The sequence below is a fragment of the Bombina bombina genome, chromosome 1 (genome assembly GCF_027579735.1).
Source record: "Bombina bombina isolate aBomBom1 chromosome 1, aBomBom1.pri, whole genome shotgun sequence".
In the NCBI taxonomy this organism is placed as follows: domain Eukaryota; kingdom Metazoa; phylum Chordata; class Amphibia; order Anura; family Bombinatoridae; genus Bombina; species Bombina bombina.
Window position 1 is genome coordinate 288,422,980 of NC_069499.1, and position 21,576 is coordinate 288,444,555.

Here is a 21,576-nt window from a genome sequence, read left to right on the forward strand (position 1 = left end):
CCTCGCAGTCTTAGTACCGCCACAAGAGCACCCAGAACCTTTGTGAAGATTCTCGGAGCCGTAGCCAATCCGAATGGAAGAGCTACAAACTGGTAATGCCCGTCTAGAAAGGCAAACCTTAGATACCGGTAATGATCTTTGTGAATCGGTATGTGAAGGTAAGCATCCTTTAAATCCACTGTGGTCATGTACTGACCCTTTTGGATCATGGGTAAAATTGTCCGAATAGTCTCCATTTTGAACGATGGAACTCTTAGGAATTTGTTTAGGATCTTTAAATCCAGGATTGGCCTGAAAGTTCCCTCTTTTTTGGGAACCACAAACAGATTTGAGTAAAACCCTTGTCCCTGTTCCGACCGTGGAACTGGATGGATTACTCCCATTAATAAAAGCTCTTGTACGCAGCGTAGAAATGCCTCTTTCTTTATTTGGTTTGTTGACAACCTTGACAGATGAAATCTCTCTCTTGGGGGAGAGTATTTGAAGTCCAGAAGGTATCCCTGAGATATTATCTCTAGCGCCCAGGGATCCTGGACATCTCTTGCCCAAGCCTGGGCGAAGAGAGAAAGTCTGCCCCCCACTAGATCCGTTCCCGGATCGGGGGCCCTCAATTCATGCTGTTTTAGGGGCACCAGCAGGTTTCCTGGCCTGCTTGCCCTTGTTCCAGGACTGGTTAGGTCTCCAGCCTTGTCTGTAGCGAGCAACAGATCCTTCTTGTTTTGGAGCAGAGGAAGTTGATGCTGCTCCTGCTTTGAAATTCCGAAAGGAACGAAAATTAGATTGTCTAGCCTTAGGTTTGGCTCTGTCTTGAGGCAGGGCATGGCCTTTACCTCCTGTAATGTCAGCGATAATTTCTTTCAATCCGGGCCCGAATAAGGTCTGCCCTTTGAAAGTTATATTAAGAAATTTAGACTTAGAAGTAACGTCAGCTGACCAGGATTTTAGCCACAGTGCTCTGCGCGCCTGAATGGCGAATCCGGAATTCTTAGCCGTAAGCTTAGTTAAATGTACTACGCCATCTGAAATAAATGAGTTAGCTAACTTAAGAGCTTTAAGCCTGTGTGTAATCTCATCTAATGGAGCTGATTCAAGTGTCCCTTCCAGAGACTCAAACCAAAATGCTGCTGCAGCCGTGACAGGCGCAATGCATGCAAGGGGTTGCAATATAAAACCTTGTTGAACAAACATTTTCTTAAGGTAACCCTCTAACTTTTTATCCATTGGATCTGAAAAGGCACAGCTATCCTCCACCGGGATAGTGGTACGCTTAGCTAAAGTAGAAACTGCTCCCTCCACCTTAGGGATCGTTTGCCATAAGTCCCGTGTGGTGGTGTCTATTGGAAACATCTTTCTAAATATCGGAGGGGGTGAGAACGGCACACCGGGTCTATCCCACTCCTTAGTAACAATTTCAGTAAGTCTCTTAGGTATAGGAAAAACGTCAGTACTCGACGGTACCGCAAAATATTTATCCAACCTACACATTTTTTCTGGTATTGCAACTGTGTTACAATCATTCAGAGCCGCTAACACCTCCCCTAGTAATACACGGAGGTTTTCCAGCTTAAATTTAAAATTTGAAATATCTGAATCCAATCTGTTTGGATCAGAACCGTCAGCCGCAGAATGAAGCTCTCCGTCCTCATGTTCTGTAAGTTGTGACGCAGTATCTGACATGGCCCTAACATTATCAGCGCACTCTGTTCTCACCCCAGAGTGATCACGCTTACCTCTTAGTTCTGGTAATTTAGCCAAAACTTCAGTCATAACAGTAGCCATATCCTGTAATGTGATTTGTAATGGCCGCCCAGATGTACTCGGCGCCACAATATCACGCACCCCCCGAGCGGGAGATGCAGGTACTGACACGTGAGGCGAGTTAGTCGGCATAACTCTCCCCTCGTTGTTTGGTGAAATGTGTTCAATTTGTACAGATTGACTTTTATTTAAAGTAGCATCAATACAGTTAGTACATAAATTTCTATTGGGCTCCACTTTGGCATTAGCACATATAGCACAGATGTCTTCCTCTGAATCAGACATGTTTAACACACTAGCAAATAAACTAGCAACTTGGAAATACTTTTCAAGTAATTTACTATAATATGAAATGTACTGTGCCTATAAGAAGCACAGAAAGAGTTATGACAGTTGAAAGTTAATAAACTGAAAGGTTATAGCATCAAATCTTTGTAAAAAACACAATTTTAGCAAAGGCTTGTTCCCATTAGCGAAGGATAACTAACCCTGATAGCAGAAAAAAAAGTTACAGAAATAAACGTTTTTTATCACAGTCAACTACAATCTCACAGCTCTGCTGTGAATGATTACCTCCCTCAAAACAAGTTTTGAAGACCCCTGAGTTCTGTAGAGATGAACCGGATCATGCAGGAAATACAATGAGCTTCTGACTGAATTTTTTGACCTCCCCCTCACACACAACAGTGAGAGAGATCAGTAAACTGTCATAAATTAAATAAAACTTCCAAGTGGAAAAATTAATGCCCAAAACATTTTATTCACCCAGTACCTCAGAAAATGAAACGATTTTACATGCCAGCAAAAAACGTTTAACATAAATTAAGTGTTATTAAAGAGCCTGTTGCCAGTCCCTGCAAATTAGGCTAAAGTCTTATGCACACAGTATAATTCCAGTGAAGTGCCATTCCCCAGAATACTGAAGTGTAAAATATACATACATGACAGCCTGATACCAGTTGCTGCTACTGCATTTAAGGCTGAGTTTACATTATATCGGTATGGCAGAATTTTCTCATCAATTCCATTGTCAGAAAATAATAAGCTGCTACATACCTCTTTGCAGATTAATCTGCCCGCTGTCCCCTGATCTGAAGTTTACCTCTCCTCAGATGGCCGAGAAACAGCAATATGATCTTAACTACGCCGGCTAAAATCATAGTAAAAACTCAGGTAGATTCTTCTTCAAATTCTACCAGAGAAGGAATAACACACTCCGGTGCTATTATAAAATAACAAACTTTTGATTGAAGGTATAAAACTAAATATAATCACCATAGTCCTCTCACACATCCTATCTAGTCGTTGGGTGCAAGAGAATGACTGGTAATGGCAGTTAGGGGAGGAGCTATATAGCAGCTCTGCTGGGTGAATCCTCTTGCACTTCCTGTTGGGGAGGAGTTAATATCCCATAAGTAATGGATGATCCGTGGACTGGATACACTTAACAAGAGAAAAAGAGAAAGAGAAAGAGAGAGAAAGAGAAAGAAAGAGAAACTGACTGATTTATGGAATCGTTACTGCACATATACCAAAGTGTGTAACAACAAAAGGTGAATAAAATTAGAATCCTTAACATAAAAAAGCTTTGTTCTGACTCAACTAAGATTGTAATACTGCTCTAAATCTGCATATTTTATGTCATAGCAGTTTTATTATTCACTCACTCCTGATCCAGTTTGCCGTTTTCCCGTGGTGGTCGTCTCATAAGGCGCATGAAAACCTTCTTATGAGAAGCAGCTCTATTCTCCTCTCTGAAAAGTGCCTCGGATAGCTGCTTCTTCAGAAGTGTAATATGCTCCTCTTTTTCTACAAGCATGTCTTTGTGCTTCTGGCTCTGCTCCTACAAATAAATAGAATACCCAGATATTTGCAAAGAAGGGGAGGGTGTTCGGAAACCAAAACTTTAATAATTCTTGGCCTTCTTGATAGAGGCAATAAGCCAGTGATTGTCCAAGTGGTTATACCACCTGTCACATGTATAGAGAAATGGCTACCAGCTCAAAACAGAATTTCCACATACACAGTGACAAAACGGATTCCTTACCCCATACAGCTGGATCTAGTAGTGTACTGATGGGCACTTACTACTAAAATTAATTAAGCTGTAGTAGGATGTAGATATAAGCCAATGGGCATTAGTAGGATATGTACAATTAATAGTGATATATTTGTTTAAAAAGCTTTAAAGTGATGGTAAATCCTCAAACTGCCCACAGCAAAACGCTATTTTTTTTTTTTTTAATGAGGTGACATTTTCACCTCTTAGCCAATAGCCATTTTGCATTATACCGTATGGCGAGCCGAGCAAATTATTGACTAGGAGGTGGAAACATCACCTTATTGAGAAAATAGTGTTTGCCATAAGAAAGCCGGAGGTGCTTAGCCATTAACTCATGGGCAAATAAAAATATGAATTAAAGTAATAGTAAAGCTTAGTGTTTTTGAAACTCTAGGACTTACCAGTGCTATTAATAATGGGGACTTTCAGTCATTAAAGGGACAGTCAACACCAGAATTTTAGTTGTTTAAAAAGAAAGATAATCCCTTTATTACCCATTCCCCAGTTTTGCATAACCAACACAGTTATAATAATACACGTTTTACCTCTGTAATTACCTTGTATCTAATCTTCTGCTGACTGCCCCCTTATTTCAGTTCTTTTGACAGACTTGCATTTTAGCCAATCAGTGCTCACTCCTAGGTCACTTCACGTGCATGAGCTCAATGTTATCTATATGAAACACATGAACTAATGCCCTCTAGTGATCAAAATGCATTCAGATTAGAGGCAGTCTTCAAAGTCTAAAAAATTAGCAAATGAACCTCCTAGGTTTAGCTTTCAACTAAGAATACCAAGAGAACAAAGTAAAATTGGTGATAAAAGTAAATTGGGAAGTTGTTTAAAATTACATACCCTATTTAAATCATTAGAAGAAAAAAAACGTGAAAAAATATCATGAACGTTTTTTGGACTTGACTATCCCTTTAAGTATAAGAAAACTTCATGCTAAAAGTACTTTTTTCCGGCCAAAAAAAAAAAAAAACTCAAACAAGAACAAGCCAATATAATGAAATGATGGTCTTTCATATGGATCAGTGTTTCCCAACCGCGGTCCTCAAGTACCCCCAACAGTCCTGGTTTTCATTATAGCTGAACTAGAACACAGGTGAAATAATCAGCTAATGGATGAGAGCAGGTTGGTTACTGATCAGCTGATTACTTCACCTGTGCACTGGTTCCGCTATAATGAAAACCAGGCCTGTTGGGGGTACTTGAGGACCGCGGTTGGGAAACACTGATATGGATGATAGAACATTTTCTTTTTCTCCAGTGGAGAGATATTTTTTAAAATTTAAACGGCCAGTATAGTGATAAAAATGACATGCTCTAATTCCTTAGGGCATGCAATTTTATTACTAGTAATGCTGCAACAACATGCATTTAACCCTTACAAAGGGGTTAAACACAAAGTTAAAGCACTGCCTGGGAACCACTGAGAAAAAAGGTAAGCTGTAAACTGTCAAATGAACAAGTTTTGGTTACCAAAAGAAAAAGATAACATTTATACTTGATAAATTAATTTCTTTCATGATGGTGAGATTTACGAGCCATCACATGTGGGATTAAAAGTCAGTCCTAGAGGAGAATGCAACAAACCTAACAGAATAGATATTTTAATCCCTCCCAGTTTCCCAAGATTACTGAGTCATACATATGGCCAAGAGAAATTTAAAATAGAATAAAATAAAATAAAGCAGGGTAAGTGAAGTGCCAACTGTACTGAAGAGACAAGGACTCTCGCCATCATGGAATAAATTATTTTATCAGGTAAGCATACATTTTGTTTTCTTTCATAAAAGGAGTCCACAACCCATCACATGTGGGATCCTATACCCAAGCAGTGAAGTCCACAAGACCACCATGAAAAAGGACAGTTAAAGGGACATAAAACCCAATTTGTTTCTTTCATGATTCAGATAGAACATATAAATTATAAACAACTTTAAAATGTACTTCTGTTATCAAATGTTCTTTGTTATCCTTTGTTGAAAAGCAGTGCTGTAAGCTCATGAGTGTGCACGTGTCTGCAGGAATATATGGCAGCGATTTTGCAACAATGTTATACATTAGCAGGAGCACTAGATGGCAGCACTATTTCCTGTCATGTAGTGCTTCAGGCACGTGCACACTACCTACCTAGGTATCTCTTCAACAAAGAATATCACGAGAACTAAGCAAATTTGAAACTTTTTAAAAAAATTGTATTCTCTATCTGAATAACGAAAGAAACATTTTGGGTTTAATGTCCCTTTAAGGCAAGTAAAGGCAAAAAAACAGGCAAAGCAGCCTGCAAAACTTTCCAACTAAAAGTAGAATAAGTAGAGGGCAAATGTGTCAAAATGGTAACATTTGGAAAAAGTATGCAAAAAAGGACCATGAAGCTGCCTTACAAATACGTTCAAATTGAAGCTTCATTCCTGAAACCCCAAGAGCTGTCAACTGCTCTAGTATAATGAGCAATAATTCACTCTGCTCAAGCTGCTAAGGCAATTACTGTAGCTTTTTGTCTCTTGAATGGACGAAAGAAATGAATACAGAATAGGATTTTTTTTTTATGGCCTAAAGAAAATGTTACGGCTCTGACCACGTCCAAGTTGTGAAGCCATTTCTCTTCAACATTCTATGAAGCTGGACTGAGATGTAACCACAATTTCCTGATTAATCTTGACAGAAGATACCACTTAAGGAAGGAAAGAATAATTGGTTCTCTCTAGATTGTAAATTCCCACGGGAATAGGGCCCTCAATTCCCCCTGTATTTGTCTGCAAAATAGTGTCTTTTATCGTATTGTTTCTCCATTGTACCGTTATCCTAGTACCCATGGGCAGCGCTGCTGAATCCGTTGGTGCTTTATAAATAAAGAATAATAATAATAATAATAATAAATCTGCCAATGAACATTTAGATAAGGGAAATCACAGGATAGGGCACAAAGTTCAGATACTCTTCAGGCTGAGGAAATGGCCAAGAGAAAAAGAACTTTCCAAGATAACAGTTAAAAGGGACACTGAACCCAAAAAATTTATTTCACGATTCAGATAGAGCATGCAATTTTAAGAAACTTTCTAATTTACTCCTAATATCAAATTTTCTTAATTCTCTTGGTATCTTTATTTGAAAAGCAAGAATGTAAGTTTAGATGCCGGCCAATTTTTGGTGAACAACCGGGTTTGTTCTTGCTGATTGGTGGATAAATTCACCCACCAATAAACAAGTGCTGTCCAGGATCTGAACCAAAAATTGTCTGGCTCCTTAGATTAGATTCCTTTTTCAAATAAATATAGCAAGAGAACAAAGAAAAATTGATAATAGGAGTAAATTAGAAAGTTGCTTAAAATTGCATGCTCTATTACACTGGTTTTCAAACCTGTCCTTAGGCCTCCCCAACAGTCCAAGTTTTCTGGATAACCTTGGATGAGAGAAGGTAAAATAACCATGTTTATTAATCAGCTGATTATTTTACCTGTGCTCTAGTTTAGATATACTTAAAATGTGGACTGTTAGGGAGGCCTGAGGACAGATTTGAAAACCAGTGCTCTATCTGAATCACGAAAGAAAAAAAAAAAAGTGGGTTTAGTGTCCCTTCACCTAGCAAAACCATGCATAGGTTCAAAAGGCTGAGCCTGAATAACTCTTAAAGGGATACTGAACCCACATTTTTTTTTTCATGACTCAGATAGAGCATTCAATTTTAAGCAACTTTCTAATTTACTCCTATTATTTTTTTCTTTGTTCTCTTGGTATCTTTATTTGAAATAGCAGGAATGTAAGCTTAGGAGCCGGCCCATTTTTGGTTCAGCACCCTGAATAGCGCTTGCTGCTTGGTGGCTACATTACACTGCCTTTACCCAGCTACTTCAGAATGCCACATGGCTGGAAATACTGTGGAGAACACTATGAATTATATTTCTTTCATGTAATTAGCAAAAGTCCATGAGCTAGTGACGTATGGGATATACATTCCTACCAGGAGGGGCAAAGTTTCCCAAACCTCAAAATGCCTATAAATACACCCCTCACCACACCCACAATTCAGTTTTACAAACTTTGCCTCCGATGGAGGTGGTGAAGTAAGTTTGTGCTAGATTCTACGTTGATATGCGCTCCGCAGCAAGTTGGAGCCCGGTTTTCCTCTCAGCGTGCAGTGAATGTCAGAGGGATGTGAGGAGAGTATTGCCTATTTGAATGCAGTGATCTCCTTCTACGGGGTCTATTTCATAGGTTCTCTGTTATCGGTCGTAGAGATTCATCTCTTACCTCCCTTTTCAGATCGACGATATACTCTTATATATACCATTACCTCTGCTGATTCTCGTTTCAGTACTGGTTTGGCTTTCTACAAACATGTAGATGAGTGTCCTGGGGTAAGTAAATCTTATTTTCTGTGACACTCTAAGCTATGGTTGGGCACTTTATTTATAAAGTTCTAAATATATGTATTCAAACATTTATTTGCCTTGACTCAGAATGTTCAACTTTCCTTATTTTTCAGACAGTCAGTTTCATATTTGGGATAATGCATTTGATTTAATCATTTTTTCTTACCTTCAAAAATTTGACTCTTTTTCCCTGTGGGCTGTTAGGCTCGCGGGGGCTGAAAATGCTTCATTTTATTGCGTCATTCTTGGCGCTGACTTTTTTGGCGCAAAAATTATTTTCCGTTTCCGGCGTCATACGTGTCGCCGGAAGTTGCGTCATTTTTTGACGTTATTTTGCGCCAAAAATGTCGGCGTTCCGGATGTGGCGTCATTTTTGGCGCCTAAAGCATTTAGGCGCCAAATAATGTGGGCGTCTTATTTGGCGCTAAAAAAATATGGGCGTCGCTTTTGTCTCCACATTATTTAAGTCTCATTTTTCATTGCTTCTGGTTGCTAGAAGCTTGTTCTTTGGCATTTTTTCCCATTCCTGAAACTGTCATTTAGGGAATTTGATCAATTTTGCTTTATATGTTGTTTTTTCTCTTACATATTGCAAGATGTCTCACGTTGCATCTGAGTCAGAAGATACTACAGGAAAATCGCTGTCTACTGCTGGATCTACCAAAGCTAAGTGTATCTGCTGTAAACTTTTGGTAGCTATTTCTCCGGCTGTTGTTTGTATTAATTGTCATGACAAACTTGTTAATGCAGATAATATTTCCTTTAGTAAAGTACCATTGTCTGTTGCAGTTCCTTCAACATCTAAGGTGCAGAATGTTCCTGATAATATAAGAGATTTTGTTTCTGAATCCATCAAGAAGGCTATGTCTGTTATTTCTCCTTCTAGTAAACGTAAAAAATCTTTTAAAACTTCTCTCCCTACAGATGAATTTTTAAATGAACATCATCATTCTGATTCTGATGACTCTTCTGGTTCAGAGGATTCTGTTTCAGAGATTGATGCTGATAAATCTTCATATTTATTTAAAATGGAATTTATTCGTTCTTTACTTAAAGAAGTACTAATTGCTTTAGAAATAGAGGATTCTGGTCCTCTTGATACTAATTCTAAACGTTTAGATAAGGTATTTAAATCTCCTGTGGTTATTCCAGAAGTTTTTCCTGTTCCTAATGCTATTTCTGCAGTAATTTCCAAAGAATGGGATAAATTGGGTAATTCATTTACTCCTTCTAAACGTTTTAAGCAATTATATCCTGTACCGTCTGACAGATTAGAATTTTGGGACAAAATCCCTAAAGTTGATGGGGCTATTTCTACCCTTGCTAAACGTACTACCATTCCTACGTCAGATGGTACTTCGTTTAAAGATCCTTTAGATAGGAAAATTGAATCCTTTCTAAGAAAAGCTTATCTGTGTTCAGGTAATCTTCTTAGACCTGCTATATCATTGGCTGATGTTGCTGCAGCTTCAACTTTTTGGTTGGAAACTTTAGCGCAACAAGTAACAAATCATGATTCTCATGATATTATTATTCTTCTTCAGCATGCTAATAATTTTATCTGTGATGCCATTTTTGATATTATCAGAGTTGATGTCAGGTTTATGTCTCTAGCTATTTTAGCTAGAAGAGCTTTATGGCTTAAAACTTGGAATGCTGATATGGCTTCTAAATCAACTCTACTTTCCATTTCTTTCCAAGGTAACAAATTATTTGGTTCTCAGTTGGATTCTATTATCTCAACTGTTACTGGTGGGAAAGGAACTTTTTTACCACAGGATAAAAAATCTAAAGGTAAAAACAGGGCTAATAATCGTTTTCGTTCCTTTCGTTTCAACAAAGAACAAAAGCCTGATCCTTCATCCTCAGGAGCAGTTTCAGTTTGGAAACCATCTCCAGTCTGGAATAAATCCAAGCCTGCTAGAAAGGCAAAGCCTGCTTCTAAGTCCACATGAAGGTGCGGCCCTCATTCCAGCTCAGCTGGTAGGGGGCAGGTTACGTTTTTTCAAAGAAATTTGGATCAATTCTGTTCACAATCTTTGGATTCAGAACATTGTTTCAGAAGGGTACAGAATTGGTTTCAAGATGAGACCTCCTGCAAAGAGATTTTTTCTTTCCCGTGTCCCAGTAAATCCAGTGAAAGCTCAAGCATTTCTGAATTGTGTTTCAGATCTAGAGTTGGCTGGAGTAATTATGCCAGTTCCAGTTCCGGAACAGGGGATGGGGTTTTATTCAAATCTCTTCATTGTACCAAAGAAGGAGAATTCCTTCAGACCAGTTCTGGATCTAAAAATATTGAATCGTTATGTAAGGATACCAACGTTCAAGATGGTAACTGTAAGGACTATCTTGCCTTTTGTTCAGCAAGGGAATTATATGTCCACAATAGATTTACAGGATGCATATCTGCATATTCCGATTCATCCAGATCATTATCAGTTCCTGAGATTCTCTTTTCTGGACAAGCATTACCAGTTTGTGGCTCTACCGTTTGGCCTAGCTACAGCTCCAAGAATTTTTACAAAGGTTCTCGGTGCCCTTCTGTCTGTAATCAGAGAACAGGGTATTGTGGTATTTCCTTATTTGGATGATATCTTGGTACTTGCTCAGTCTTTACATTTAGCAGAATCTCATACGAATCGACTTGTGTTGTTTCTTCAAGATCATGGTTGGAGGATCAATTTACCAAAAAGTTCATTGATTCCTCAGTCAAGGGTAACCTTTCTGGGTTTCCAGATAGATTCAGTGTCCATGACTCTGTCTTTAACAGACAAGAGACGTCTAAAATTGATTTCAGCTTGTCGAAACCTTCAGTCACAATCATTCCCTTCGGTAGCCTTATGCATGGAAATTCTAGGTCTTATGACTGCTGCATCGGACGCGATCCCCTTTGCTCGTTTTCACATGCGACCTCTTCAGCTCTGTATGCTGAATCAATGGTGCAAGGATTACACAAAGATATCTCAATTAATCTCTTTAAAACCGATTGTTCGACACTCTCTAACGTGGTGGACAGATCACCATCGTTTAATTCAGGGGGCTTCTTTTGTGCTTCCGACCTGGACTGTAATTTCAACAGATGCAAGTCTCACAGGTTGGGGAGCTGTGTGGGGATCTCTGACGGCACAAGGAGTTTGGGAATCTCAGGAGGTGAGATTACCGATCAATATTTTGGAACTCCGTGCAATTTTCAGAGCTCTTCAGTTTTGGCCTCTTCTGAAGAGAGAATCGTTCATTTGTTTTCAGACAGACAATGTCACAACTGTGGCATACATCAATCATCAAGGAGGGACTCACAGTCCTCTGGCTATGAAAGAAGTATCTCGAATTTTGGTTTGGGCGGAATCCAGCTCCTGTCTAATCTCTGCGGTTCATATCCCAGGTGTAGACAATTGGGAAGCGGATTATCTCAGTCGCCAAACGTTGCATCCGGGCGAATGGTCTCTTCACCCAGAGGTATTTCTTCAGATTGTTCAAAGGTGGGAACTTCCAGAAATAGATCTGATGGCGTCTCATCTAAACAAGAAACTTCCCAGATATCTGTCCAGATCCCGGGATCCTCAGGCGGAGGCAGTGGATGCATTATCACTTCCTTGGAAGTATCATCCTGCCTATATCTTTCCGCCTCTAGTTCTTCTTCCAAGAGTAATCTCCAAGATTCTGAAGGAATGCTCGTTTTTTCTGCTGGTAGCTCCGGCATGGCCTCACAGGTTTTGGTATGCGGATCTTGTCCGGATGGCCTCTTGCCAACCGTGGACTCTTCCGTTAAGACCAGACCTTCTGTCACAAGGTCCTTTTTTCCATCAGGATCTGAAATCCTTAAATTTAAAGGTATGGAGATTGAACGCTTGATTCTTGGTCAAAGAGGTTTCTCTGACTCTGTGATTAATACTATGTTACAGGCTCGTAAATCTGTATCTAGAGAGATATATTATAGAGTCTGGAAGACTTATATTTCTTGGTGTCTTTCTCATCATTTTTCTTGGCATTCTTTTAGAATACCGAGAATTTTACAGTTTCTTCAGGATGGTTTAGATAAGGGTTTGTCTGCAAGTTCCTTGAAAGGACAAATCTCTGCTCTTCTGTTCTTTCCACAGAAAGATTGCTATTCTTCCTGATATTCATTGTTTTGTACAAGCTTTGGTTCGTATAAAACCTGTCATTAAGTCTATTTCTCCTCCTTGGAGTTTGAATTTGGTTCTGGGAGCTCTTCAAGCTCCTCCCTTTGAACCTATGCATTCATTGGACATTAAATTACTTTCTTGGAAAGTTTTGTTCCTTTTGGCCATCTCTTCTGCCAGAAGAGTTTCTGAATTATCTGCTCTTTCTTGTGAGTCTCCTTTTCTGATTTTTCATCAGGATAAGGCGGTGTTGCGAACTTCTTTTGAATTTTTACCTAAAGTTGTGAATTCCAACAACATTAGAAGAGAAATTGTGGTTCCTTCATTATGTCCTAATCCTAAGAATTCTAAGGAGAAATCATTGCATTCTTTGGATGTTGTTAGAGCTTTGAAATATTATGTTGAAGCTACTAAATCTTTCCGAAAGACTTCTAGTCTATTTGTTATCTTTTCCGGTTCTAGAAAAGGCCAGAAAGCTTCTGCTATTTCTTTGGCATCTTGGTTGAAATCTTTAATTCATCTTGCCTATGTTGAGTCGGGTAAAACTCCGCCTCAGAGGATTACAGCTCATTCTACCAGGTCAGTTTCTACTTCCTGGGCGTTTAGGAATGAAGCTTCGGTTGATCAGATTTGCAAAGCAGCAACTTGGTCCTCTTTGCATACTTTTACTAAATTCTACCATTTTGATGTATTTTCTTCTTCTGAAGCAGTTTTTGGTAGAAAAGTACTTCAGGCAGCGGTTTCAGTCTGAATCTTCTGCTTATGTTTTTCATTAAACTTTATTTTGGGTGTGGATTATTTCAGCAGGAATTGGCTGTCTTTATTTTATCCCTCCCTCTCTAGTGACTCTTGTGTGGAAAGATCCACATCTTGGGTAATCATTATCCCATACGTCACTAGCTCATGGACTCTTGCTAATTACATGAAAGAAAACATAATTTATGTAAGAACTTACCTGATAAATTCATTTCTTTCATATTAGCAAGAGTCCATGAGGCCCGCCCTTTTTTTGTGGTGGTTATGATTTTTGTATAAAGCACAATTATTCCAATTCCTTATTTTATATGCTTTCGCACTTTTTTTATCACCCCACTTCTTGGCTATTCGTTAAACTGAATTGTGGGTGTGGTGAGGGGTGTATTTATAGGCATTTTGAGGTTTGGAAAACTTTGCCCCTCCTGGTAGGAATGTATATCCCATACGTCACTAGCTCATGGACTCTTGCTAATATGAAAGAAATGAATTTATCAGGTAAGTTCTTGCATAAATTATGTTATCTCTCTATGCCACACACCTTTTCCATCAGATGCATTCACTGAGTGTGCCAAAAATGCCAAACTGACGGGCACAAGTAAACAAAAAACGAGTTGACTCCAGTAGAAAGAATAGACTTAAAAGGACAGCAAATACTTTCTAATTACAAGACATTTCTGCTGATATAGAATAACATATCAGTCAAGTCTAAACATTTTAAAAACAATTTACTCTAATTGTTTTCAATAGCCAAACCCAACAACTATAGCCAATCTGGACTTTAGTCTTCAGATAACAATGCTACACACAGCTATAATGTTACTATTAAGTACATTGTTTTGCAGTTGTTACCAGTAAAAGCCAATTAGTGAAAGATATGCAGCAGGGTTAGCCTTGAGAAGTCAAGCAGGGTTAATTTCATGTTCTGAGAATTAGAACATCCTCAACTTTCAGAGCTAAATTAAAAAGAAATGGAAAGAGGGCAAAATAAAAAATAAAACTATATGGCAAAGTTGTTTCAAGGTGTTAACTGTCCCTTTAAGAAGGAAAAAAACAAAAAAGTTTGATTCATATTGGACACAATTAAAATCAACTACTTTTAACAAAAAACAGCAGTGGCTTATCTGGGCTCTCTTACATATGCAGTTTGCTTTTCCTTCAGAAGGTTCTTCATTTGATTCTGCTGTTGGCAGGTTTTAGAAATAAAATCATCTTCTAAGTCCCGGATTTTGGATTTGACACTGTCCAAGATGCGCTGTAGGTCATTAGCCTTCTGCTCATGACGCGCTGCACGGCCCTGCTGCTGGCGGACATCTTCTCTGCACGTAAGGAAAAATAAACAGACTCTGCAGTGCCTGCATCCAAATAACCATTATGTTTCTAGATTGTGACTTTTATGCACATTGCTCTCTGCATTACCCCTTAAACACAATATGAAGAAAAACAAATTGTTTAAATACCATAAAGGCTTATCACATTAGTTATATACACACATGCCAAAAAAAAATAAAAAAAAAAGTTAGAAATGTTTAAATGATGTTAGTTGAAAAATAAAAATTTGTAATATAAATTCAGTATTCATTATGCACCATTTTATTTTCCAATTTAACTATCAAGATCAAGAATCGAAAGTGATTAAATGCCTAACTCTGCTACACTGTGGTTGCTTGATTACTCATTATCTGTCCCTAATTGTCCCCAAATGAGAAGACAAAGAGGCCGATTTATCAAATGTCTGTCGGACCTGATCAAACAGTGCGGATCAGGTCCGACAGACTTTGCTGAATGCGGAGAGCAATACGCTCTCCGTATTCAGCATTGCACCAGCAGCTTGCGGCCAATCGGCCGCCAGCAGGGGGTTGTCAATCAACCCGATTGGGTTGAATTGTGTTGCGATTCCTGTCCGCCTCATCAGAGCAGGCGGACAGGGTTATGGAGCAGCAGTCTTTAGACCGCTGCTTCATAACTGCTGTTTCTGGCAAGCCTGCAGGCTCGCCAGAAACACGGGGCGTCAAGCTCCATTCGGAGCTTGATTGATAGGCCCCAAGATGTTTTTCAAAGTGTATGTCTCATGACTGTAAAACAATGCAAATGATTTTGTGTCCCTTTAACAGTGTATTTTTAATAGAAATTACTTCCTAACAACAGCAACTCCCCAAAAAATGCAAATACTATTGCTACATTTTTAATGTAAACAAAAAGTAAAATATAAAAATCAAGACCAGCACCACAAAAATATCCAAGCTGCTCTCCACTACCTCAGTACGACAAATCTTACTTAAGTTGGTTATTGGTCTGGATAAGTCCGTGGATTAGGTTCTGACGCCTTTCTGTGTCCTCTACCAAAGACCGAATTGCTGTTCTTACTGATAGTGACGCTTGAGGGTCCAGGACTATTGCACCTGGTAATAAATAGGAAACTGGAAAAATCAAGAACAGCAGTGTATCTACAAGTAAAGATTACATCAAACACCAGCAATTTAGCATTTAGAGAATATCTTTGCAAGTCACCTTCTACCCTCCTTCTGGAGACAGTAGACCCCCCTCACATCTCACCTTCAAGGTCCTTGTTATTAGATACAGAGACTGGGTTGCAGCCATGGCGCTTCAGAATCTTATTTGTATTTTCCCATTCAGATAGTTCATCCTGCATATTGAACAGAACATATGCTAAATAGAGGGATAACTTCTCATTCCTAATAAAGGTGAGATCTAATTCTCTACTTACCCTCAGCTTGTCTTCCTTTACATCTAAACACAAAAAAAAAAAAGAATTTGATGAACTGGAAATACGAGTAGCAGATACCAAAATGTAATATTAAAAAAATTCTCATTCTTGTTTACATAAACACCTATAGCAGATTTGTCAATGATTTCATAAAAACATGGCGTCAGATCAAAATGGGCTCAATCTTAAGTAATATGAATGAAAGCAGCACACAGTCTAGTGACAGCCCTGTTACTAAAATGGAGATGAGTCAGCAATCACATCCATGCTATACAAAATGTTAGCAACTCATTCATAGCAGCAGCTTGCAAGTAATACCAATACCCAGTACTTTCCATAGGAGGCACTAGAACAGGATTTGACAAATTCATGCTCCAGTGCTCCTGTAACTCATTAAAGCAACATTAAACACCTCTTGTGTGCTGTCCCAAAGCCAAGAAGCATAATCTGTAACCTATAAGTTCAAAATGCAAATTCCCTATACAAGCTATTCAATCTGAAGCATTTGCAAATTACAGAATTTGTTCTTTTTTTTGGGACAAGCACAGTTTTTATCACACAAATGCCAAAGGTGTTCAATGTCCCATTAAAAAGCTGGTCCCGGTGCCTGGATTTGTGAGCTACTTCTGAAATGACCACTACCCACCATGTGCAGAACAAATGTATTTGGCTGCAATAGCAGCAGGTGCTCTGTTATATAGCTGTGATCTGTGTGCTATTCTACATGCAGCATTACTGTTACATATCAATTGCTACCAGTGACTCCTCTATCGTGGGTTGTGCAGAGTACACTGGGGCCTGGAGCTGTGCCTCAAATTCCACTTCCAGAACAATGACAAAAGGCAGTGAAGGGTGCTGGCTTCAAGTACTGTCCTGCAGGGAAACAGATGCTGCTGGTCCCAGCTAGAGGACTGTGAGGGTGTTCAGCTACCCGTGCAGCTGCTTTACTCAGCACTGGGCTAAAAGCATTTTTCTGAAGAAGGGGAGGAGTTTATTCCACAAACTGTTGCCCTGTTAATAAACCTATTTAGCAATTTGCAAATCCAACGATTATGGAGCATTTGTCTGTTTTGTAATAAACTCTTAAATTCCAAATAAAAATAAAGCAAATCCATGACCTTCCAGCAATATTACTTATACAGAAAATAGTGCAAAGCTGTTAGAAAAAGATGACATACCTACCCATGGCTAACTTGGACATGCCCCTTCCTGAATTAAGATCTCCACACCACCTATAAGGAAAACAAACCACAGACCAAGGTTCATTACAGAGATATAAAAGGTCCAGAATGTAAGCAATATTTTACAGGGACTTTAATTGATCACTTCTAATGAATACGCTGTAACTTACTTTTTAATTCTAATACCCGCCCTCTGGCTGCCCACTTCAAAACTTTTTTTGTGGGCTAACGGTTTGAACTGTTCTCCAATTTGCGCTCTAGCAACAAAAAAAGTTTGCTGTGAGGTTAGAGCACCGATTGGAGAACAGTTCAAACCATTAGCTCACAAAAAATAGGACCCGATTATGTAAACTTAACATCTATTTAAGACATGATCAGTAGCAGGCAGCATTGTTTGACTTGTAGTACAGGATATCGGCTTGTATTATCCTATAAATAGAGCGTAGCCTGGAAGACAGATTTAGTTTTATTTTTGTTGTTAATAATATAATGGCAAATTCAATTAAACAAAAACATGTGAAAAGGGACATGAAACCAAAACTTTTAATTCTTAAAGGATTACTTTCGTTTAATATATACATACCAAATAATACAATATTCTATTAAATAATAATATATGAAAACTTACTGTACTTTATTTTAATAAAAATGAAGCATCCATACCTTTTATTTTCTATAATTATTTTGCAGTAATGACGTAAGCATATCCAGCCCACCGTTTTCGCCATTATCTACATAACATCACTAACCAATTATATTGCGTACCTATGCATATAATTATTGGCAGAATCGTCACTAATGCGCATGCGCATAAATTAGTCTCGATCGCGCATGCGCATTTCTGATCACTGAAGCCCAAATTACCTCCTCCTCGCCTTATGTATCTGCAGATGGACGTTGGATGTGACGCTGCGCTAACTCGCGCATGCGCAGTATTTAACAAAGACGCCATGTTTCAACTGCAGTTGTCAGCACGGATTGGGAATCCGTAATGGCTGACTTAGAAGTAGGTTTGGAAATAATCAATATTTCCAATATTAATATTTTATAAACTAAACATATTTGGTAAAGAAGGTACTTTAGAAAAAGATATATTTATATGTATATTACGATCGTATTGTGATTTCATTTCTGACTTCAGTGTCCCTTTAATTCTTATATAGAGTATACAATTAAAAAAAGTTTCCAATTTACTTCTAGAATTTCATTAGATTTCCTTTGTTCTTTTGGTATCCTTTGTTAAAAAGCAAGGAAGGAGCACGCGTGTCTAAAGCACTAAATGGCAGTAGTTTTGCAAAAATACTTTTATCAGTGTTAAACACCTGCAAGAGAACTAGATAGCAGTACTGTTTGCTACCATGTAGTGTTTCAGCCATGTGCACAATGCCTACCTAGGTATGCTCTTAAAAAAAATAACACGAGAACAAAGCAAAATTGATAATAGAAGTAAATTGTAAATGGTTTAAAAGAGACATTAAACACCTGGGTACAACTACACTAGGATGGTAACTACTCATCAGCCTATTGTTTTTTTCCTCCTGTACCCGCAGCTCTCTTTAAAGCCGTTATCTTATTCTAACTCATTACAGAGTTCAGCTGGTAAAGCTCTGCGTTTTCTACAGGGCTCTACCATCTTGTAGCTCGCGTATTGTTGTATACCTGCCAAAGTTTCAGTGTGCATTCATTTGCATATTCAATGACATAGAGTGACATCACAGCGAGTGTTGCGAGTATAAATACAACAAAGGTTTAAAAATGCAAATTATTAATATGCACGTTGAAATGGTACCGTAAATATGAACCAAATGTTGACATGTAAACTTTAAGACTTAATGCACACACAGTTTTCGAACCAGTATCAATAGATGAAGAAAAAAAAAAAAAAAGAGTTAAACTTGAAAATGATTTACTTGTAGACCTTGTATTAAAAATGTGTCACTTGGGTCAATACAGGTAGTTGTGTGTTTGCATATTAATCTATTAGCACAAATAGAAAACCTAAGAAATTAGGTATATACATGCATGTGCACACAAAAGAGGTTGTATTAATCTTAATTGAATTAGAAAAAAAAAGTATTGATAAAATATAACTTATTTATCAATTAGGTTTATAATAAAAAACAGCAAATACTGAATCTGCTGCCCTGCACTGATTAAAATCACTAGGCCAATTGTTACTATGATATAAATTGGTTGCAAAGAAACAATATTGGTGACTGAATAAATGTAAACAGTGTGTCTTTGGGAAGAGAGCTAGTTTCAGTGAGTTAATGATGGCTTCTTATGAGGGAAGCTATATTTGCATAAATTGCAAAGTTTTTTATAAAGTACTCTTTTCCACTTTAGAGGTGGAGTATCAGTTTATATAAATAATCAAATAAATTGTATCCTATAGAAGCAATGTACTGTCACATATCTGGCTATTAGACAGTTATACCTTGTACTTCTGTTTAACTCACAATAGAGAGCAGAAGTGTCACATTTTTGTTTTTTGGCATAGTGTAACATTTACATAACAAATATAAGATCTGAGAAGGCAATGCCCAGTGTGAAGATGTAGATCTTCACTAACAGGGATTAAAATAAGAGAATGACTCTAAAGGGACAGTCAAGTACAAAATAAACTTTCATGATTCAAATAGGTCAGGTACTTTTAAAACAACTTTCCATTTTACTTTTATCACCAATTTTGCTTTGCTCTCTTGGTATTCTTAGTTGAAATCTAAACCTAGGTAGGCTCATATGCTTATTTTTTAGACCTTGAAGGCCGCCTCTTATCTGAATGCATTTTTACATTTTTTTTTCACAACTATAGGGCGTTAGTTCATGTGTTCTATATAGATAACATTGTGCTCGCACATGTGGAGTTACCTGGGAGTCAGCACTGATTGGCTAAAATGCAAGTCTGTCAAAAGAACTGAAATAAGGGGCAGTTTACAGAGGCATAGATACAAGATAATTACAGAGATAAAAAGTGTATTCATATAACTGTATTGGTTATGCAAAACTGGGGAATGTGTAATAAAGGGATTATCTATCTTTTTAAACAACAACAATTCTGGTGTTGACTGGCCCTTTAAAGACAGATGCAGGCACAGGAGCAAAAACAAAAGCATGGCGACTGGCGAGTAGTAACCGTTCTACTGCAGTTGTACTCAGCAGTTTAAAGGGACAGTCTACACCAGAATTTTTATTGTTTTAAAAGCTAAATAATCCCTTTATTACCCATTCCCCAGTTTTGCATAACCAACACAGTTATATTTATATACTTTTTACCTCTGTGATTATCTTGTATCTAAGCCTCTGCAAACTGCCCCTTTGTTTCAGTTCTTTTGACAGACTTGCAGTTTAGCCAATCAGTGCTGGCTCTCAGGTAACTTCACGTGCATGAGCACAGTGTTATCTATATGAAACACATGAACTAACACCCTCTAGTGGTGAAAAACTGTTAAAATGCATTCTGAAAAGAGGTGGCCTTCAAGGTCTAAGAAATTAGCATATGAACTTCCTAGGTTAAGCTTTCAACTAATACCACCAAGAGAACAAAGCAAAATTGGCGATAAAAGTAAATTGGAAAATTGTTTAAAATTACATGCCCTATCTGAATCATGAAAGTTTATTTTGGACTAGACTGTCCCTTTAAAATTGCATACTCTGAATCACAAAAGGAAAATGTTGGGTTTTATGTACCTTCAAGCAAACACTAAAAAGCATGGAAAAAGTGAAATTAACATAATTTAATTTCAGTCTTGAATATAAATATTTTTGCAATGTCCATAGTCCTATAATTTCTTAATTGGCAATAACACAACTGCCGCAGTCATTTGACCCCATAATTGTCTGAAACACACATTTGCTGCAGAAATTTAACCGTTTGACAGAAAAAATGGCTATTTATTACACACTTGCAAGTTATGTCAAATAGCGTGTAACGTCATTTAAACTGCTTTAAACCCCACATAATGGTAATCATTATCAATTCCCATCTACACACTGGTCAATATGAAACAAAATAATAAATACAACCAACCCTGTATCACTCGCATACCCCCAACTACCTGCATTGGTATAGTTATTTATAGGACAATAACATACAAAGGAATAAACCATTACACACCTAATAGGAATTCGCGCTGATTCTTCTTTAAAATCAAACGCCTCTGCCGTCACAGATAGACCGAGCTAAGCTTCCTTCAGTTACCAAGGAAATGACGTTGGCGCAAATGCGTAGCTAGATGGAAGCAACTGTCTAAAAAATGCAACCGGATGTTGAAAGGAGTTATCAATCGCCTCCTATCATATGACAGTTTGTGTTCATTTCACTATCTCTAATAGCTAGTAAGCGATCTGTACAGCTTTGGGTTAGTGCAGAGATACAACACCTTGCCGTAATTATGCATTTGGTAGAACTACTTTATGTTGACAAAAACTACAAATAAACTTGCTTTGTGGCTTTGGCACACTAATAAATTATCCTTGTGAGAGAAAAGATGACTACAGGGCAGCTGGAAATTATTCAACTGTTGGTGATATACTTTAACCTGACCCAGTGATTGAACGGTTTTATAAATATTCTTTCGAAATAATGGAA

At 38.0% G+C, this 21,576-nt stretch overlaps 1 protein-coding gene across 1 annotated transcript in view; it reads right to left on the minus strand.

The window, feature by feature from the left end:
* Window positions 1–21,182, minus strand: part of CEP70 (centrosomal protein 70) — a 127,441-nt gene extending 106,259 nt beyond the window's left edge. The window contains exons 1-7 of the mRNA XM_053698029.1: window positions 21,103–21,182; window positions 16,987–17,036; window positions 15,805–15,827; window positions 15,633–15,723; window positions 15,355–15,478; window positions 14,215–14,395; window positions 3,426–3,601 (exon numbers count right to left, since the gene is read on the minus strand). Of these exons, the coding sequence (XP_053554004.1) occupies window positions 3,426–3,601; window positions 14,215–14,395; window positions 15,355–15,478; window positions 15,633–15,723; window positions 15,805–15,827; window positions 16,987–17,005 (614 nt within the window). The 5' untranslated portion in view covers window positions 17,006–17,036; window positions 21,103–21,182. The remainder of the gene's footprint in view (window positions 1–3,425; window positions 3,602–14,214; window positions 14,396–15,354; window positions 15,479–15,632; window positions 15,724–15,804; window positions 15,828–16,986; window positions 17,037–21,102) is intronic.
* Between the last annotated feature and the right edge of the window lie 394 nt (window positions 21,183–21,576).